This window comes from Colias eurytheme, chromosome 16 (genome assembly GCF_061535395.1).
Source record: "Colias eurytheme isolate Ceu_HAF_F1 chromosome 16, ilColEury1 Martin Lab GWU primary, whole genome shotgun sequence".
NCBI classification, from domain to species: domain Eukaryota; kingdom Metazoa; phylum Arthropoda; class Insecta; order Lepidoptera; family Pieridae; genus Colias; species Colias eurytheme.
The window spans coordinates 9,135,049-9,153,891 of NC_142995.1; the positions used below are offsets into that span (position 1 = coordinate 9,135,049).

At 33.5% G+C, this 18,843-nt stretch overlaps 2 protein-coding genes across 3 annotated transcripts; one reads left to right on the forward strand and one right to left on the reverse strand.

The window, feature by feature from the left end:
* LOC149901991 (dopaminechrome tautomerase-like) lies at positions 1 to 6,647 on the reverse strand. The gene is made up of 8 exons (XM_090111283.1): positions 6,419 to 6,647; positions 5,931 to 6,134; positions 5,472 to 5,593; positions 4,822 to 5,051; positions 1,499 to 1,610; positions 902 to 982; positions 482 to 592; positions 1 to 198 (listed from the first exon to the last, which is right to left on the reverse strand). Exons 1-8 carry the CDS (start codon positions 6,645 to 6,647, stop codon positions 1 to 3), a joined length of 1,287 nt encoding a protein of 428 aa, XP_089967409.1.
* Positions 6,648 to 7,090: 443 nt separating this feature from the next.
* Positions 7,091 to 14,119, forward strand: Rchy1 (Ring finger and CHY zinc finger domain containing 1). 2 transcript variants are annotated; one of them, XM_090111160.1, is made up of 7 exons: positions 7,091 to 7,362; positions 8,855 to 9,016; positions 9,530 to 9,688; positions 10,087 to 10,269; positions 10,733 to 10,828; positions 11,382 to 11,467; positions 13,235 to 14,119. In XM_090111160.1, the coding sequence occupies exons 1-7, from the start codon at positions 7,240 to 7,242 to the stop codon at positions 13,407 to 13,409; spliced, it is 984 nt and encodes a 327-aa protein (XP_089967286.1). In that variant the 5' UTR covers positions 7,091 to 7,239; the 3' UTR covers positions 13,410 to 14,119. The 2 variants fall into 2 exon arrangements, with proteins under 2 accessions (XP_089967286.1, XP_089967288.1); XM_090111162.1 differs by having other exon boundaries at positions 13,247 to 14,119.
* Positions 14,120 to 18,843: the final 4,724 nt, after the last annotated feature.

An 18,843-nucleotide genomic window follows, 5' to 3' on the forward strand; every position in this document is an offset into this window, starting at 1 on the left:
TTATTTTGTTTTTGACTTCGGTCGTATCAAACTTAAAGCTTTGTCTATGGTTGACATTTTTTCACATGGAGTCCCTTGTATTAGCTTTGTCGTGGATGCTGTTAGAATTCGAAAATTAACTTCTCTGCTGTCTATGGATTCGTATAGAAATCTTGATTGTCTATTGCTTAATACCCATAGATTACCATCTTGATCTACCTGTGTAAACGTAAAAAATATTTTTATAAGGACACTTAAAAATGTATTTCAATATTTGTAAATAATTATCAGACTACAAAAATAACACTGTATTATTCAACAGATCGGTCAAAAATGGGTGAAGAGAGAGTTTTTAAACTCAATTATATTTTCTTGTCACTGACACCGATCTTTTTATCAGCCGAAAGTACACATTTATAATATTTAATTACGCTATTTAAATATAAGGTCTGTTTTCACAATTTATATAAAACTAACGCTTATCTCTGATGTTAATTTTTACCTTTAAATCGTTAGGAAACTCAAGTACAGTACAGTCACTAAGAATGAGCGGAACATTTTCTTCCGTGAGAGGCCTCTCCATATTCCAGCAGCTTATTCCATTTTTATTTAACTGTATGGACCAGAGTTATTAATTTGTTTATTATAGAACCAGTCACTCACATTTGCACAAATACAATACACAAATGTTTTTTCCATATATGTACTACATTGTACGAATATTTGCACGCAACTACACACAAAACGCGAGTAAATAATAATGAAAATATTTTCGACTCTTTCTAGTGAATTCTGTTTGTACTTTTACAAGCATCTACTGAGAAATATGCGAGGCCGACGCTCAGAACATGACTTTACAAATTTTTGGACTCTGCACATACATCAATTGCTTATAAATTATAATATTATACGAGAAATTAACCTGGGCATAAAACATAACGTTATTATGAGGATCCAAGTCAGCTGCTGTCGCTTGAGATAGTGGACCTCTTTCTCCCAAAACCTGGAATGACAATAATAGTATTACGATTAGTTATCTATACAATATATACATGTTATAATGGTACTAAAATCGCAGGTACTACAAAATACAGGCACTTTAATAACAATTTTATGAATAAAATATTCTCTTATTTAATGTGGCTAAGTACTACGCCATAATTTACGCATATGGTAATTCTATACTCCATAGATTACACATCACTGGTAGGTAATTCTAATTATAAATAGAAGCTTTCCGCCCGCGGCTTCGTTCGCGTTTTCAAAGAAAAACCCGCATAGTTCCCGTTTCCGTTTCCGGGATAAAACCTATCCTATGTGTTAATCCAAGTTACCATTTTCATGTGTGCTAAATTTCATTTTAATCACTTCAGTAGTATTTGCGTGAAAGAGTAACATACACATAGTTACTTACACATCCATTCTCACAAACTTTCGCATTTATAATATTAGTAGGATAGGATAGCTGATAACAATTTAATTTCATTCTAATCAAAATACTTGCAGTGTTCTTACTTACTTCGGCTGCATTAAACAAAATCTCTTTCGGCACATATCTGTCTCTCAACAGTTTAGTCGACATGCGAAACTGTTTTGTGCTTGACGTTGGATGGAAGTATAAGTCGCGATACCTGAAAATTATTGTTGCCCCGCGCAAATGACAAAAAGCGCGGATTCGAAGCCTGCCTCGTCATAATTATTTTTTATTTTCTTCAAAAATGTAAAGATATCGTGTCTCTATAATGTAGAATGAACATTGAAAAAAATATACACACAAATGACATACTGCTCGTCTCGTCCGTAAGTAAAACAATAAAATTAAACTGTACATGGAATAAAAAAAATAAAAAAATAGGTATTAAGTACTTATGATGGAGCATTTAGCGTAATCACTGCATAAGAGCGAGCGCGCACGAGCAACTTTGTCTCCGCAACTATTTTGTCTCTCCCATCAATTTGTATGGGGAGTTGCGTCGCTACGTGCGCGCACTTTCATACTAGCCCATAGGTGGGAGAGACAAAATAGTTGCGGTGACAAAATAGTTGCGGAGACAAAATAGTTGCGGAGACAAAGTTGCTCGTGCGCGCTCCCTCTAATAGTGCAGATTTATTTAAATGTCTGTGAATGTTTTACGTACGTCTGTATCACATACTCACACTATTATTAATTTATATTCATTGAAATTTTTAACACTATTTTCTTAATTTAAATTCATTTAAATTTATTTTCTATTTTTTAGTTCGGTTTTCTATAAAAAGCGTGTTTTTTAGTTTTTTTAAACTATTATTTATTTTCTACTTTTTAGTTTGGATTATTTATAATAGCTTGTTTTTTTAATTTAAAACTATTGCACGACTCATGATGCGAGTGCATCAGAGAGTGCTTTACGATCGAAAAATTTTTTTCGCCTTATTTTGGCTACTATTTTTAGTATTATAGCCTTGTTAGTTAAAGGAATCAAGATATTTTGCATACTATTGTCGAGATAACATATGATTTTTAATTTTTTTTAAAAACTATTATTTGATTTGTAGAATTAAAATTCTCTTTAGTACCTATACAAAAATTTGTCAAAATTAGAGAAAACGGCTAAAGATAATTATTGGAAATAAAAATTAACATCGAGTCCTGGCTTATCGACTATAGATGAAAATTATATAAATTAACAAAAAACATATTTTGCAAATTGAAAAATGGAATAATTTTATCAAATTAGTGTATTGTCATTGGTCCTCAATAAATCTCCAAAGTTTGAACGAAATCTGGCCGTTTAAAGTGGGTCAAATTCACGCCCAAAGAAGTCCGTTTCAAACAAACATAGAAAACGGCTAAAGATAATTTGTGTTGCGTGTTCGTGTTCGTGTTTGAGTTTGAGTTTGAGTTTGAGTTCGTGTTTGTGTTCGTGTTCGTGTTTGTGTTTGAGTTTGAGTTTGAGTTTGTTTGAAATTGTTTGAGTTTGAATTTGAGTTTGAGTTTGAGTTTGTGTTTGAGTTCGTGTTCGTGTTCGTGTTCGTGTTCGTGTTCGTGTTCGTGTTTGAGTTTGTTTGAAATTGTTTGAGTTTGAGTTTGAGTTTGAGTTTGTGTTTGAGTTCGTGTTCGTGTTCGTGTTCGTGTTTGAGTTTGTTTGAAATTGTTTGAGTTTGAGTTTGAGTTTGTGTTTGAGTTCGTGTTCGTGTTCGTGTTCGTGTTCGTGTTTGTTTGAGTTTGAGTTTGAGTTTGAGTTTGAGTTTGAGTTTGTGTTTGAGTTCGTGTTCGTGTTCGTGTTCGTGTTCGTGTTCGTGTTCGTGTTCGTGTTCGTGTTCGTGTTCGTGATCGTGATCGTGATCGTGATCGTGATCGTGTTCGTGTTCGTGTTCGTGTTCGTGTTCGTGTTCGTGTTCGTGTTCGTGTTCGTGTTCGTGTTCGTGTTCGTGTTCGTGTTCGTGTTCGTTGTTCGTTGTTCGTTGTTCGTTGTTCGTGTTCGTGTTCGTGTTTGTGTATGTTCACATTCACATTCACATACACATTCACATTCACATTGTTCGTTGTTCGTTGTTCGTTGTTCGTTGTTCGTTGTTCGTTGTTCGTTGTTCGTTGTTCGTTGTTCGTTGTTCGTTGTTCGTGATCGTGTTCGTGTTCGTGTTCGTGTTCGTTGTTCGTTAATCGTTGTTCGATGTTCGTTGTTCGTTGTTCGTTGTTCGTGTTCGTTGTTCGTTGTTCGTTGTTCGTTGTTCGTTGTTCGTTGTTCGTTGTTCGTTGTTCGTTGTTCGTTGTTCGTTGTTCGTTGTTCGTTGTTCGTTGTTCGTTGTTCGTGTTCGTGTTCGTGTTCGTGTTCGTGTTCGTGTTCGTGTTCGTTGTTCGTTGTTCGTTGTTCGTTGTTCGTTGTTCGTTGTTCGTTGTTCGTTGTTCGTTGTTCGTTGTTCGTTGTTCGTTGTTCGTTGTTCGTTGTTCGTTGTTCGTTGTTCGTTTTTCGTTTTTCGTTTTTCGTTGTTCGTTGTTCGTTGTTCGTTGTTCGTTGTTCGTTGTTCGTTGTTCGTTGTTCGTTGTTCGTTGTTCGTTGTTCGTTGTTCGTTGTTCGTTGTTCGTTGTTCGTTGTTCGTTGTTCGTTGTTCGTTGTTCGTTGTTCGTTGTTCGTTGTTCGTTGTTCGTTGTTCGTTGTTCGTTGTTCGTTGTTCGTTGTTCGTTGTTCGTTGTTCGTTGTTCGTTGTTCGATGTTCGTTGTTCGATGTTCGTTGTTCGTTGTTCGTTGTTCGTTGTTCGTTGTTCGTTGTTCGTTGTTCGTTGTTCGTTGTTCGTTGTTCGTTGTTCGTTGTTCGTTGTTCGTTGTTCGTGTTCGTGTTTGTGTTCGTTGTTCGTTCATCGTTGTTCGTTGTTCGTTGTTCGTTGTTCGTTGTTCATTGTTCGTTGTTCGTTGTTCGTTTTCATGTTCGTTGTTCGTTGTTCGTTGTTCGTTGTTCGTTGTTCGATGTTCGTTGTTCGTGTTTGTGTTTGTGTTCGAATTAAAATTCGAGTTTGTGTTTGAGTTCGTGATCGTGTTCGTGTTCGTGTTATTGGAAATAAAAATTAACATCGAGTCCTACCTTATCGACTGTAGAAAAAAATTATAGAAAATTTTAATTATTTTCTTACCTTATCGACTATAGATGAAAATTATATAAATAATTAACAAAAATCATATTTTGCAAATTGAAAAATGGAATAATTTTATCAAATTAGTGTATTGTCATCGGTCCTCAATAAATCTACAAAGTTTGAACGAAATCTGGCCGTTTAAAGTGGGTCAAAATCGCGCCCAAAGAAGTCGGTTACAAACAAACATACAGGTGAAGCTAATAAAAAGCGTGTAAAAACATATTATGTACCCAGAAGCTTTCTTCCCCGGCGCCAAAACAGCAGAAGAAACCCCATCACTCCAGTAAAACTCAACTCTGCCAACCCTGAACACGCTCGAATGTGGATCAAAATGGAAGTAATGGTTCTCCACTCGCCAAGCGTCGTTCTGTTTCAAGCTATACACTATGAGGGAGTTGGAACCCATGTCCGGGATGTAGGCATATGTGTCAGCACAGCCTTTGCCTAATGTTTCTACTACCTGAAAGATCGGATGAAATTTTCAAACTTCAAAACCTAAAAATTATTTTAAACTTATAAGTTTAAATTAACTAATAAATTATAGAGTCGAAAGTTTCATTACATGTATTAAGCTGTGAAAAAAATAGTAACCAGGTAAAGTAGTTACCTAGAAATCCTAAATTAGCCAGAAGAAGGAAGTTATTTCAAGTTTTTTTAGCGAGTTAGTGAAATTTAATTACATAGATATACAATAACTATATATTATATAATATAATACAATAACTATTTTTTTTTGTATCTTCTATTCTAGTCGAGACACATTTTGCCACGAGATCGTTTCTAATAAAATCCTCTATTTGAGTGAATGTTATTTAAGCATGTTATGAGCTATCCTCAGAGTTGTTGCAATTAGAGAAATCTGAATTTATATGTTACTCACAATGCCAGTTAAAACTGACGAATCTCTAATCACATCATCGGGCAGCTCATATCGATGAATCAAAGTGTTAGAATTCAGATCGAATATTACAATAGCTGGAGGCGTGACCTGTTTCACGTTACCTGAAAAGCGAAAAAATTTTTCGATATGATTTTGATTACAACCTTGTAGGCTCCTGTAGGTATATTTAGGTTTACAGGCTACAGCTAAATGTAAGATTTAATCATCTCGTAAACAGACGGATATTTTATGCAATAAATATTTTAAAACCGTAACGGCCGTTTAAGTAACACTTTTTTTTTCCACGCAATAAAAAAATTATATCTCTTTCGCTTGACTAAAAGAGTCCGGCCTTACGTATAACCATTCTAGTGCGTGTATATTTTTTTTTTATAAAAATCTCAGTTCAGATTTACAAACTTAATGTAGAGACTGAAAAATTCAAAGCTCCCAACTAACTGAACATATCCGCCACGCCATTATCAACTACCCACAGTCTATCACAACTATCCACGTGCACCCTGAAAGCGGACACCACGGTACTGTTGGAGCTGACACAACATGCTCTATTGGAGACAAACGCATCTTCCCAACTCGGGTACGGGTTTAGGGGCTGCGATTGGGAGCCGTTCACGAAAATGTAGTTTAGAGATGCAGGTACACCTGTGAATAAACATTTCTGTTAATTTATTTTTTTGGGGAATTTTGCACCGTGCACGTAGCAGAAGCTACTGAAGCTCTTCAGCTTCAGCAGTTTGTTGTATTTATTTCTTTGTTTGTTGATCGAGGTGAATATCATCACGCTAAGACCAACGGGAGCGGGGCCACGCCGCACGCGGGTGAAACCGCGGAGCGCAGCTAGTAAGAGATATGACAGCAACGCTTGCTCTTCATTTTTATATGCGTACCTAACGGACATACAGACAGAATAGATATATATACCGTACCTGTTTTCCAGCGTGGTATAGTTATAAATAATTTATCTTTCCATCTTGCCATACCCGCTGGCAAATTATTTTCAGGCACATATGCGCCTGTGTTCAAAGCAGCTTCGCGCGCAGAAGCTTCCCATGCAAAATCTAGAACTTTCCATTGAAATTTAGGAGGCAATAAACATGTAACTGTATTACAATAAAACATATGAGTAATGAGGATCACTGTAACCATGAATTTCATTTTATTTGGTAATTAATATTTTGTTTTTACAGTAATTTTTTAAATTCCACACATAATTATGTTACTTTGTATATATTTGTAATTCATTTTTGATAAGTATTAAACATGCATTTGAACTTGAGTGCTTTTGAGGTGTTTTGAAATTTGAATTGTGATTTGAATATGATGCCAAATGTAGCTTTCTTTCAACATTCCTCTTTTCTCCTTGACCATTAAAAAACAGAAACAGGAAATTATAAAAATTATTTATATAATTTACTGTTTCATTGAAAATGCTCTCTTGTAAATTCACCAAGTTTGTGTTTAGCCCATAATAAAATTTAAAATAATTTAATTTATGTGTAAAGAAAAATCATTAAGAACAAAGAAAGCGTTAAACGGAATTCTTGACGTATTATTGACAAGTTTACACGTCACGTCAATGTCAGGTCAAATGTAAAGATTTTTCAGATGTTGTAAATTGTCACGTTACTAAATTGTTGTTCATTAACGTCCAATAAAATATATTAATTGAAAGAGCATTTTCATCGATTGCCATTAACCTTGGTTTGGATAACTCAACAAAGCTCCGGTACAATAAATGTGAGCCAAAATGTCAAGTTCCGACGATGAAAATGCAAGCGGTGAAACAACTACAGTAATTGACTTGACTGGAAGTGAAATAAGTGAAAAACGTATTGGATGCGCCCATTATAAACGACGAGCTAAGTTTGTGGTAAGCTTATCTACTGAGATATTACAATAATTACAATACTGATGGAATAATAACAACATACTTTGATCCGGGTTCAAAACATTGGAGTCTATATTTAAATCCGTCCAACGCAGTTTACGAGTTCCGCTATGATACGCAGATTTAGGAAAAACAAAGCAAAGTCAACGAACCTGTAATATTTTTGGCACTTGAATCAATTCCTCATAGCATCATTCATCCAATGCATTTTATATGAACTTATTTACTATCATAATCTTATTAGAATTTCACAAGTAATTTCTTGAAATAGACTACAAAATGTTTACTTTTAAATCAATCATCTGTGGATCCACTAGAATAAATATTGTCTGTAATATGCTGTAAAGATATATAATTGAACTGTAATCAAAAGATTTACATCTTATTGTACAATATATTGTGCAATAGAAGTGTTTTCCTAATATATTATTTTCTGCACACATTTTAATACTAAATCTTATTTCTATATTCAATATAAGTGTTTTCCTAACATATTCTTTCCTTGCACACATTTAATACTAGCTTTTATTCCTATATTTATCTAACATTAGAAATATAGTTTTTTTGTGTACCAACAATGAATACCCTTGATCTGCATTGTCAAGGTTTATGAAAACTTAGTTAAGAAAATATATATTTACTTTAACAGCTGTTTTCATCTCTATTAGTATGTAAATTTCATTTTCATCTTTTTTGCTATCAAATAATAATTTATGGTAGGTGAAAATCTTTTTATTAAGTACATAGGTAGTTTCTTTCAATATATTTTTGGAACATACAAGATAAAAAAAGAAATTTGAAAAAGTTTTACACATTTTTGTTCAGTGCTAGAAAAATTTATCATTTTCAAGTTTTTAAACATAAAATCATTTGTATAATATTATATACTAGCTTACCGCCCGCGGCTTCGCCGCTTCGCTTCGCTTTTTCTGAAACCTAATAAATTATATACTAAAACCTTCCTCTTGACTCACTCTATCTATAAAAAAAACCGCATCAAAATCCGTTGCGTAGTTTTAAAGATTTAAGCATACAAAGGGACATAGTGACAGAAAAAGCGACTTTGTTTTGTACTATGTAGTGATATACATATAAATATACAAGCTCTTACATTCAAAGCCATTAAAATATAATTTAATATATCTATATTACTAGAATAACATAAAGCCTTCTTCTTATTCTTTATTCCAAGATTTCTCTTATATTCTTTGCTCTACAGAATACTCTGATCTCTGTTCATGTTATTGTATCGTTTGTTTTATATTGTAAACTAGTAGAATAAAGCCCACTCGCCCGCTTTCTCTAAATCTAATAAATTAAATATTAAAACTTTCCTCTTGAATCACTGTATCTATTAAAAATGACCCGCATCATAATCGGTTGCGTAGTTTTAATGATTTAAGCATACATGGGTATAAAGGGACAGAGAATGCAACTTTGTTTCATACAATGTAGTGATAATCATACCCACCAGACGCCATGCTGCAACAAGTTCTACATGTGCCGCTACTGCCACGACGAGAACGAGGAGCACTACTTCAACAGGAAGTCGGTGACCGAGCTGATATGTACGGAGTGCGACACGAGGCAGAAAGTGCAGGCAGAATGCGAGAGCTGCGGAGTTAGGTTCGGAAAGGTTGGTGTTTTGGCGAGATGGGGAGTGTATTTGCATGTGACACTACTTTTTTAAATTTAATACATTGATTTTTTATAGACCAGCAGATTGCGATATTTATATATCTTTGAAATTGCACAGGTACCTATAAATTGCAGTGATTGTATTGCTATAAAATTATAAATTATTTACGATTTTTTTATAATAAGTCCATCATTCTTGCAAGTTATGGCAACCATCTGGATGATTAGCAATGGACTTGTCTGATGGACTACACAAAAAAAAGACGGGTTGCACTCCGGGAGCGCCGGCAGAAGTGAAAACTTGATTATTAACGTTGAGCATGTTTGATATCCATCCGTCTTACGCTTTCTCGATCAGGTCACGTGTCCTGACGCGAGTTTAAGATTTTATACCCATTATAGAAAAAAGCGCTCAACGCCGCTAAAGAAGTTTTCACTTAAAAAAAATTATTTAAAGTTTTATAATTTTTGTAATTTTTTGTATTTATTATAATTTTTTCCAACATTTCAGTACACATGCCTGATCTGCAACCTGTTCGACGACGAGGACAAGAGGCAGTACCACTGCGACGGCTGCGGTATATGCCGTGTTGGTGGTCGCGACAGATTCTTCCACTGCGAGCGGTGTAACATGTGCCTGCCTGTGCAGTTGCAGCGGGTTGGACATCGGGTAAGATAAACTTCGAATCGTTTAAATATGGAAAGAAATAAATTATTTACCTACAGTTTAAAAAGCAGTTTCGACAGAGAAGAGATGGCAGAAAATGCGGATTAACCCATTGACCACCGTAAGGCCCGATCGGGGCGCGACACAATAGATTTTCTATTGTGTCTGTGATTCCGAGGACTGATGGATTAATATGCTCTGTGGTCCCGTGCGTAGAGAACGTCGCGCATCCTGCTGCACCGGCCCTGCTTCGAGCAGATGCTTACCTTTGTTCCTATAGAAATTTTCTTCTAAATAAAATATCATGACAAAATATATTTTTTATATACTATAGACCGATATTGAAAAAAAATTGTAATTTTTTCCGATTTTTTGTCAATTTGCCCCTCCCTCCGCCCCAGTGCGTAGAGAACGTCTCGCGGGCAAATTGCCCCGTGTGCCTCGAGGACATACACACGTCGCGCATCCCGTGCCACATCCCGGACTGCGGGCACCTGCTGCACCGGCCCTGCTTCGAGCAGATGCTCAAGTCGGGCCACTACGCCTGCCCCACGTGCCAGACGAGCATGATCGATATGTCTAACGTGAGTTACTTAACATTTTTTGATATTATCTTTTTTTATTCTCTTTAACTTTTTTCAAATATATACAGGGTGTCCCAGAAGTCGACAGGGTTTAGGATCTCAGGTTACATAAAGCACTATTCGGGATGATGTTAAAGAAAAAAAATTGGCAAAAAGTAATTATTTGTAACAACAGGAATGAAAAAACTGTCACATGGTATACATTTTCTGGAATTAAATAAAAAAATCCATAACTTCAAAAATACATGACTTTTTCAATTTTTCTGATAACTGGTGTGGCATAACCTGTCAGAAAATTTCGGCTTGACGTCGACTTCTGGGACACCCTGTATCCTTGGCATATTTTGTAAAAATAATGAAAACTAAAAATAAAAAATTGGTGAAAAAGTATTTGCTGTATTGCAACGATACGCGTGAAATTTAAAATTAATATTCTTTCTTTAATAATATTATATTTTATTAGCTATGGAAGTATCTAGATTCAGAAGTAGCCGCTACGCCCATGCCTCCAGAGTATGCTGACTACAAAACTACCATTCTGTGCAAGGATTGTCATAAGGTGTGTATTCCTTTTTTTTTATTATTAACTAGCTTCCGCCCGCGACTCCGTCCGCGCGGAAAAATTAAGATTTATTTTTTTATACGTATTTTTCCGGGATAAAAAGTATCCTATTTTATGCCCAGGATAATAAGGTATAATTATACCAAGTTTCATCGAAATCGAACCGTTAGTTTTCACGTGATGCCTTCACATACAGACAGACAGACAAAAATTTTTTTTATCACATTTGGGTTTGGTATCGATCCAGTAACACCCCCTACTATTTATTTTTTCAATATTTTCAATATACAGAATTGACCCTTCTACAGATTTATTATATGTATAGATTTAAATAAATTATTTAGACTCATTTTAAGCACATATTAAAGCATATTTTTAAGGGCTTTCTTTTTATTAAAAATTATTAAGATAAAACCTATCCTATATCTGTTAAAATTGCACTAAATCATACTAACAAAGACTAAGTCAATAGTAGTACTCAATTTCTTTTTTATATTTTATATTTATACAGTATAGGATTTAAAAATTAATTGTATTTGTTTATTTTCAGCTTTCAACGGTGAAGTTTCACGTAGTCGGATTGAAGTGCCAACACTGCGGCGCTTACAACACATGCCAGACAAACGGATTTCATAAGTGAGTCTCTTTTTATATTATTCTTACTTACTACTTACTACCGAAATTTTGTAATGTGTACACTAATATTGTAAACACAAACAATACTATACAGGGTGTCCCACTGTTGGTATACTAAGCTCAAAGCAGGTTATAGTTTTGCATACGCTGAGTACGTAAAAAATACTTATAAAACTCCGACGCAGTTTTTTTTCAAATAGATGAATTCTTAAAACTCTATGTGTACACCCCTAACAAGCAACCCGCCCAACTTTGTCACCCGCACGTGAGCTATCGTTTAAGATTATGTTTTCATAGACAAAATGCTCACATTAGAGAAGCGGTATATGCCGGCTGCGCGAAGCTAGAGAAGAAAACATGGATTTTCAGGAAAAATTTAGCAAAAAATTTTTGATGTAATTTTTTTGTTTAAGTATTTTTTACGTGAACAGTGTATGCAAAACTACGTCTCTTCGCGCTTAGTATACCAATAGTGGGACACCCTGTATAGATTTTAAAAATTACTTCACCACTAGAAACTTGATCTCGACCTATGATATAATTATTTTAGTTATTAGCGTGTGTATGCTGATAAATTTGTGTCAGAAATACATGAATGTTTGTTTTGTACAACTCCATATTTTTGCGATGCGAAAATCTTTCGATATATTTTCCAGGTATATACAGGTTTTTAATTTGGTATGCAAATAGATACTATTAAAATGAATATCTGCTAGAATGTGTCATTAAGGGCCGATTTTTCAATCCTTGGATAAAACTTACCCGTCCAATAAAGTATTACTCGATAATATTAAAATGCCACCTGTAAACTGTCAAATACTGGCATTAGAATACATTTCATAAATAGTAGTTTAATACGTTATTCTACGAATAAGTTTTAACCAAGGATTGAAAAATCAGCCCTAAGTCTTATTATGTGTTTGTACCATAGAAATCTAAATAACAAGACACTAGAAGTCGTAAGCGCGCGTGACCTTGTCGCCACTCAGGTGACTTTCACACCACCAGTGTGTTCGTCACTGTTCAGTTGCTCTGGAGACGTATGTGTGTAAACATGGTGTGTTTCAGCATTTCCCATTGCGGAAATTCTTCCACAAGTTGTAATTATACTAATAAATGAATAATATTTCATCGGTAAATATTTTTTTTTAGAAGTAATGCCGTTTTTCCTTAAAATTATAGAATATTTACAAGTATTACGAGTGTCACCATAGTAATCGAAATAACAATGAATGACACAGTCGACCATTCTTATTATCACGTTTAACACAAATTTCAACCTTATTTCTATGAGTTTGTTCAAAGTTATATCTATTGAAAATTGACAACCTCTGTTGTAGAAAAGCCGAATTTTTTCGTATTGGAGCAAAAAGAAACAAAACGTCTCATATACATATGGATGTTATTCTAAACTAAACCGTAAATTCGTGCGTTAGGATACATATTAAAAAGCTTAAATTAATATTTAAGTTAGTTTTCACTAAAATCAAGCTGTCCAATAAAAGGCATAGTTTACTTGTGTGTACTCGATTTAAATGTGTTGATTTTGGCGACAGCGGTTTTCATACGAATTATGACATTATAGCACTTCTATGTGTCTTGTTATTTAGATTTCTATGGTTTGTACGATGTCAATAATAGGTATACCACATTTTTTCCAAATGTTCTGTATATTATAAAAAATGTACTAACCGTGTAGTAGGTAAATTTAACTAAATATAATCACCAACCGCAAAGCCTCAACGCGATAGATAACAAAAATAACAGTCTCGATTCCAGAGACGCGAGCGACGAGCAAGGCGACTCGTCGTCGTCGACATCAACATCGACATCAACATCGACGTCGACGTCGACGGCGCCATCCCGCAGCGCTTCGACATCGACGTTCGGAAGAGACGAACTTCCTCGAGCAAGCCCGCTCGACGAACCGCCACAAGCCTGACGGTTAACACGCTCGCGCTATAGGCAACAGCGCGGGGACAGTTAAAAAGAGAATTAATAATAAAAATAAATAAACGAATCAAAATTACATGTTGTAAAAATAAATAAAAGAATATAAATTTTTGAGTGTTAATTTACTGTGAAATGATACAAATATAAACAAATCAAAATGGCGTTCATTCATTTAGTTTGACAAATTGCGCGCGTCGTTGACGCCGCGACGAATTGCAGCGCGCCAGCCTGAACGAAAAAATAAATAAATAAACGAGTCAAAATTTTGAGTAAGTATATTTACTGGAAAATGATAAAAATATAAACAAATCAAAATACCTACATAAATAGTTTCAAAGTATTTATATACATAGGTACCTTGATTGCAACTCTATCCATGCAAAATAACATGGATAGTTAGTACCTTATGCCATGTAAACGGTGGATAAATTATATTGTTATATACTCAATTTTAATGTTGTAATTTTGTAGTATGTACCTACTAAAAGCTTAAGAATGTAACTAAAATACACGTCGTGTTATGCTATTTATTAACTGCTTTAACACTAGATTTTGCAAGCCGCGATTTTGACTGTCAACAGTCCATCCATTTTTGCACATTTTTTAAATTTTTATGCTGACGCTTCTATCGTTACAGCATAAATTTAAAACCTATAAATAAATAATTAAAAAACAGTTTCAGGATATGTATTATCGCCTTCATAACCACTCAAGTGCGGGAGCCATTTTGCAAAAATCGGGTCTTGTGCGAAACCGGCTCCCGGTGCCGCCGCAGTTGGGGTTTTTGGCGGTCCAATATTTTTTTAAAGTCGATTATCTCAGATTCCTCAATAGCACATTTGCAAGTATATATGTATATTCATAGATAATAAAATAGTCTATGCCTTGTCAAAACATGGTAACATTTAAATAAATAAAAACAACTTGTAAGTCAAAGCAAATGTAGCCTTGTAATTTTTGTTACATTTTGTCTGCTAATAAAAAATTAAAACAGCTGTTCAGTGAGATTTTAATATTTATTGATCCTTTATTACACTCTTCTTACGAGAAAATAAAAACATCATACCCTCCCATACATTTTTTTTACACATTCCTCGTTTATTTTTTTGTACAAAAAACTACCTACTCAATGTGTCATGAAAAGTGGGCCACATATATCATGTGGTTATGTTGTTATCTTGATTTATAGCTAGCCTGTTCTTTCCTTAACATGTCATATAAGTTAGAAAGAGGAAGGTTATTAGACCGTTTTATAAAGCGAACGAAAAACCCACGACTGTTGATCGACCGGGAGCCGGTCGCAACGCACAAGCCCCTGAATGTGGATCGACCGGCTCCCGGTCGTCCCGCACTTGAGTGGATAAAACATTAATTTTGATTCTTATATATATGTACTTAGCAGAACAACAGAAGTATACATTCGGTTAATACGTCTTTGTATTATATTTAACATAATAAGTATGTATAATTCAACTGTATTTTATAACAATTATTATAATTATGCATTAAATAATGTAAATATTAAAACTTTATTATGGTATCTACGAAAATTTTCACTACTTACATATAACATAACTACATAGTTAGTTTATACATATAAAAGCTAATAGAAATAAGTAAATTTATTGTAAAATAATAACATAAAACTTACGAGTAATTATTAATTCTTCACTGTATGTTATACCTATTTAGGTAGGTTGTCTAAGTCTACTAATTTGTGCGTAGAGTAACATAAATTCATAAGGTTTTACATCCTAATTGTAAATGAAAGCTCAAATAATTATTGAGTACAGTAGAGATAAGAAGCATAATCGAAAATATTATGATGTGTTACATTTATAACAGTTGGAAGTACATTACTAAATAAAAGATTACTTTAAGGGCTAATTTACCAAATGTCGGGTCATGTTAAATATTTTGCTTTGAAGAATACCTCGTCAAAATTAATTATAATTTTACTTGGATTAATAAGCCCTTTATACAAGAAATTTTTAGTTATGTATATAGTATATACCTACATACTGTACAAATGTAAAGTTGTACCTAGCATTAGTCTCATAATGTTGCATAATATGAGATAGTCTTAATAATAAATTATGTGAGTCCTTCAATTCCTTCTCCCTTCAGGCGTATTGATAACTAATTAATAATATAATTATGTAGTTACTATAGTTTTAAATATGTAATCGTAAAGTAATAAAAAGCTTAGTACATAATATGTATGTTTAGATTAAAAACGAATTTACAACCAAGCCCTATGTTGGTATAATAATATACGGCGGATTCTGATTCTGATTTTTTTTAACACAATCAACACTGATTCTATCGCATACTTACGAAATTGAGCGGGATATATTTTTGACATTTAGTAGGTGATGTCTATGGCTGTTTTCCAATTACAGTCTACAGAGAATAAATAATGCGACTCAGTGCCGAATTAATGCTGATTCTTAATTGGAACGTGAAACGCACCAGCAGGTTGCGCTAAGTTCAGTGTTGAAAAAAAAAAATATTCTGAATAGAGTTAGCAATAACCTCATTATTGTGTAAATAAAGTGGTATACATAATAATTGGTTGAAAAATATTTACGGTTATTTTAAGTAATTTGGATTTTGATTATTTCATTAACATTTTTTTCAATGTTTGTACCTTCATCCATACTTATATTTATTTTTTAACACAATTTGAATTAACTTTGATTATTTCGAAAAAACTACAATGAAACGAAAGCTTTAAATTTTTTTCCAACAATAATTAATAATTACTAACGATAAATCGATTCACGCGCATTACTTTTAAGAGTGCTCGATTGTGCGAAGCGTTGCTGTAGTTGGAACATTCAACATAATGCGCTCTAGTGCTGTAATTGGAAAACACGGTATGTCAGAGTTTGTGGGCGCGGCTGATACAATCGTTACTCGTAATTATCGAGATCATAAAATTATTTAGCTACCTAATCTCCCTATGCTCATTTTTATTAAACATTCAACAACATTCTGCTTTATGCATATTGATCTTATGAGCAGAATAAAAACTGGGAATTATTTATTTTTAATTTATAAGTGTAAAATTTGTTTCAAACATTGTTTTTCGTTTTTTTTATTCGTTGATAAGCAACGTTTTAAAATAGGTCATCAGTGAGCTAATTGTATAAGATTATTATTATAAATAAATATCCTATTGTAAGTTAATAAATGTGAGTACAATAAGCAAGCGTTGTTTTATTTCACTTTAATTTCCTAGACTAAATATTCCTTATCCTTAATAATATTATAAATGAATGGGATAGTTATTGTTCTCTATATTATACCAACTATTTGGAATATTGATTACGCCTGTAAAAACTACGTTTATTGCAATGCAACAGGACAGCTAACTAGGCATATTGATATAAATGAAAATTTCATTGCATTATCAAAAATAATTTGGAAAATCCAAAAGTGCACGCCTCATAATTTTTTTTTAATAAATATTTATTAATTATTATTTTTGTTTATTTAATAACAATTAAACCACATCGAATCAGACCCTGAAAAATGAAAGGGTTCTATTCCTGAGCATACTCAAGCGTAAGAGAAAAAAAAGGACTCGATTAGTAAAGTATTTCGGTCGCTATCGTGTTAACAAGAAAAAGGATCCGCACATACAGACACACGGACGTCCAAGACAGAACTTTTTTAAACTGTTTTTTAAATAGTTTAAATAACAAAAATGACATCAAAAATATCATGAACGTTAAAAATAGTGTTTTTTCTTAAGACGATACACAAAAAAAAATCCACTGCCTGGCGGGCGGAGTCTAATAGCTCGCTATCGCGAACGCGGGTGTGCGCGAAGTCATTCTTGCAAACTCGCCGCGCTGCCGCTGGCCGACTCGGGACAAACATGTATGGAGTCGTCATACAGTTATAATATTGTTATACTGTATTTATTTAATTGTTGATTTATTGGTTTTATTTTCTTGCTTATAAACAAATAATCTTCTTTTTAACAACTACTTAGACATTATTAATAATTATTATTATTTCGTAATGTTAACTTTATTACAAAATAATACAGGTTATAAATAATCTTTAAAATAACAAAAAATATTGTTACTCTGAAAAAATGAAATGGTACTCAATAACGCGGACTACTGAATTGATTTAGATAGAATTTGATGCTGACGTAGATATTACATCATGCCCAGAAATGAAAGGTACTATTTCTGAAAGAAGTTATAAACCCTAATTCTTCTCAGTCAAAGTCAAGAGTGGAAGATATCACTAATACAGTAAAACTGATGCGAAACTTTGGATGTTAATTTGTATATTTTTTTGTTAGTTGTTACTTAATCACGTCAAGACTACATTACCAATTTTGATAAAATATAGCTAATTGCCTGGATTTACACATACTTTTTATCCGAACTGAACACTTCTGTGGGATAAAACAGGATTCACGATATAACCTAATTCACGCGGGCAAAGCCGCGGTCGGAATGATATTTTTTTAAATAAAAAAATTGTTTTAAAAAAAACACAAAATATATTGACGCATGTATTTATTTTTTGCACTCTATTATAATTGTAATTATTCATTACAAATAATCAAAATAAAATAGCCAGAACAAAGTTAGGCCCTGGTAGGGTAGGTAGGCAGGTACAGCAATGTGAGACGAACACTAGCCAGTGTTCGTTCGTCTATTTATACCAAAAATAATGTATTATAAACATTAAATTAAGTTTACAACAAAAATACATAATATTAGCTAATGTGAAAACGAATCAACCAATCATCCCACAACAATGAAATGTGCACACAAATATTCATCCAAATCGGTTCATGTGATTAGGAGGAGTGACTGCAGCGCCATCTTCCGGGCCCAATTGTGTTTCCAGATCACCCAGGAACTCAATTTAATATACTTACTTACACAAAATTTTTCGAAATGAAAACTCACATTACTATGTAAATATGAATATAAACCTGTTTTAGTACTAAGCAATTTCCCGCACAGGTGTAGTAAGTATAAATGAAATAAATATCAACATCAAATTCTTTATACAACATACTTATCTACCGGTAACCTATTAAAAACTCGAATTTCTATTACCCGAATTTTAAAACCCCGAAAACGGTTGTTAGAACTTTTAAAAGACAGATGTAATGAATGACAAATTTTTAAAATTACTTTTTTAATTTCCCAGATGCATCAATTTCCAGATGCACCAAAACCAGATTTTTAAAAAGTATTTTTTTGTTTCCCGTATTCTCATAATCCAGATCTCAATATACCAGATTCTCAGAATACTTTTTTTTGTTTCCCATCGTACCATTTTCCAAATAAACTATTGCCAAATTTTCATAATCTTTTTATTTGGTTCCCATATAATCGTACTAGCTGTTGCCCGCGACTTCGTCCGCGATAACGTCGTTTTTC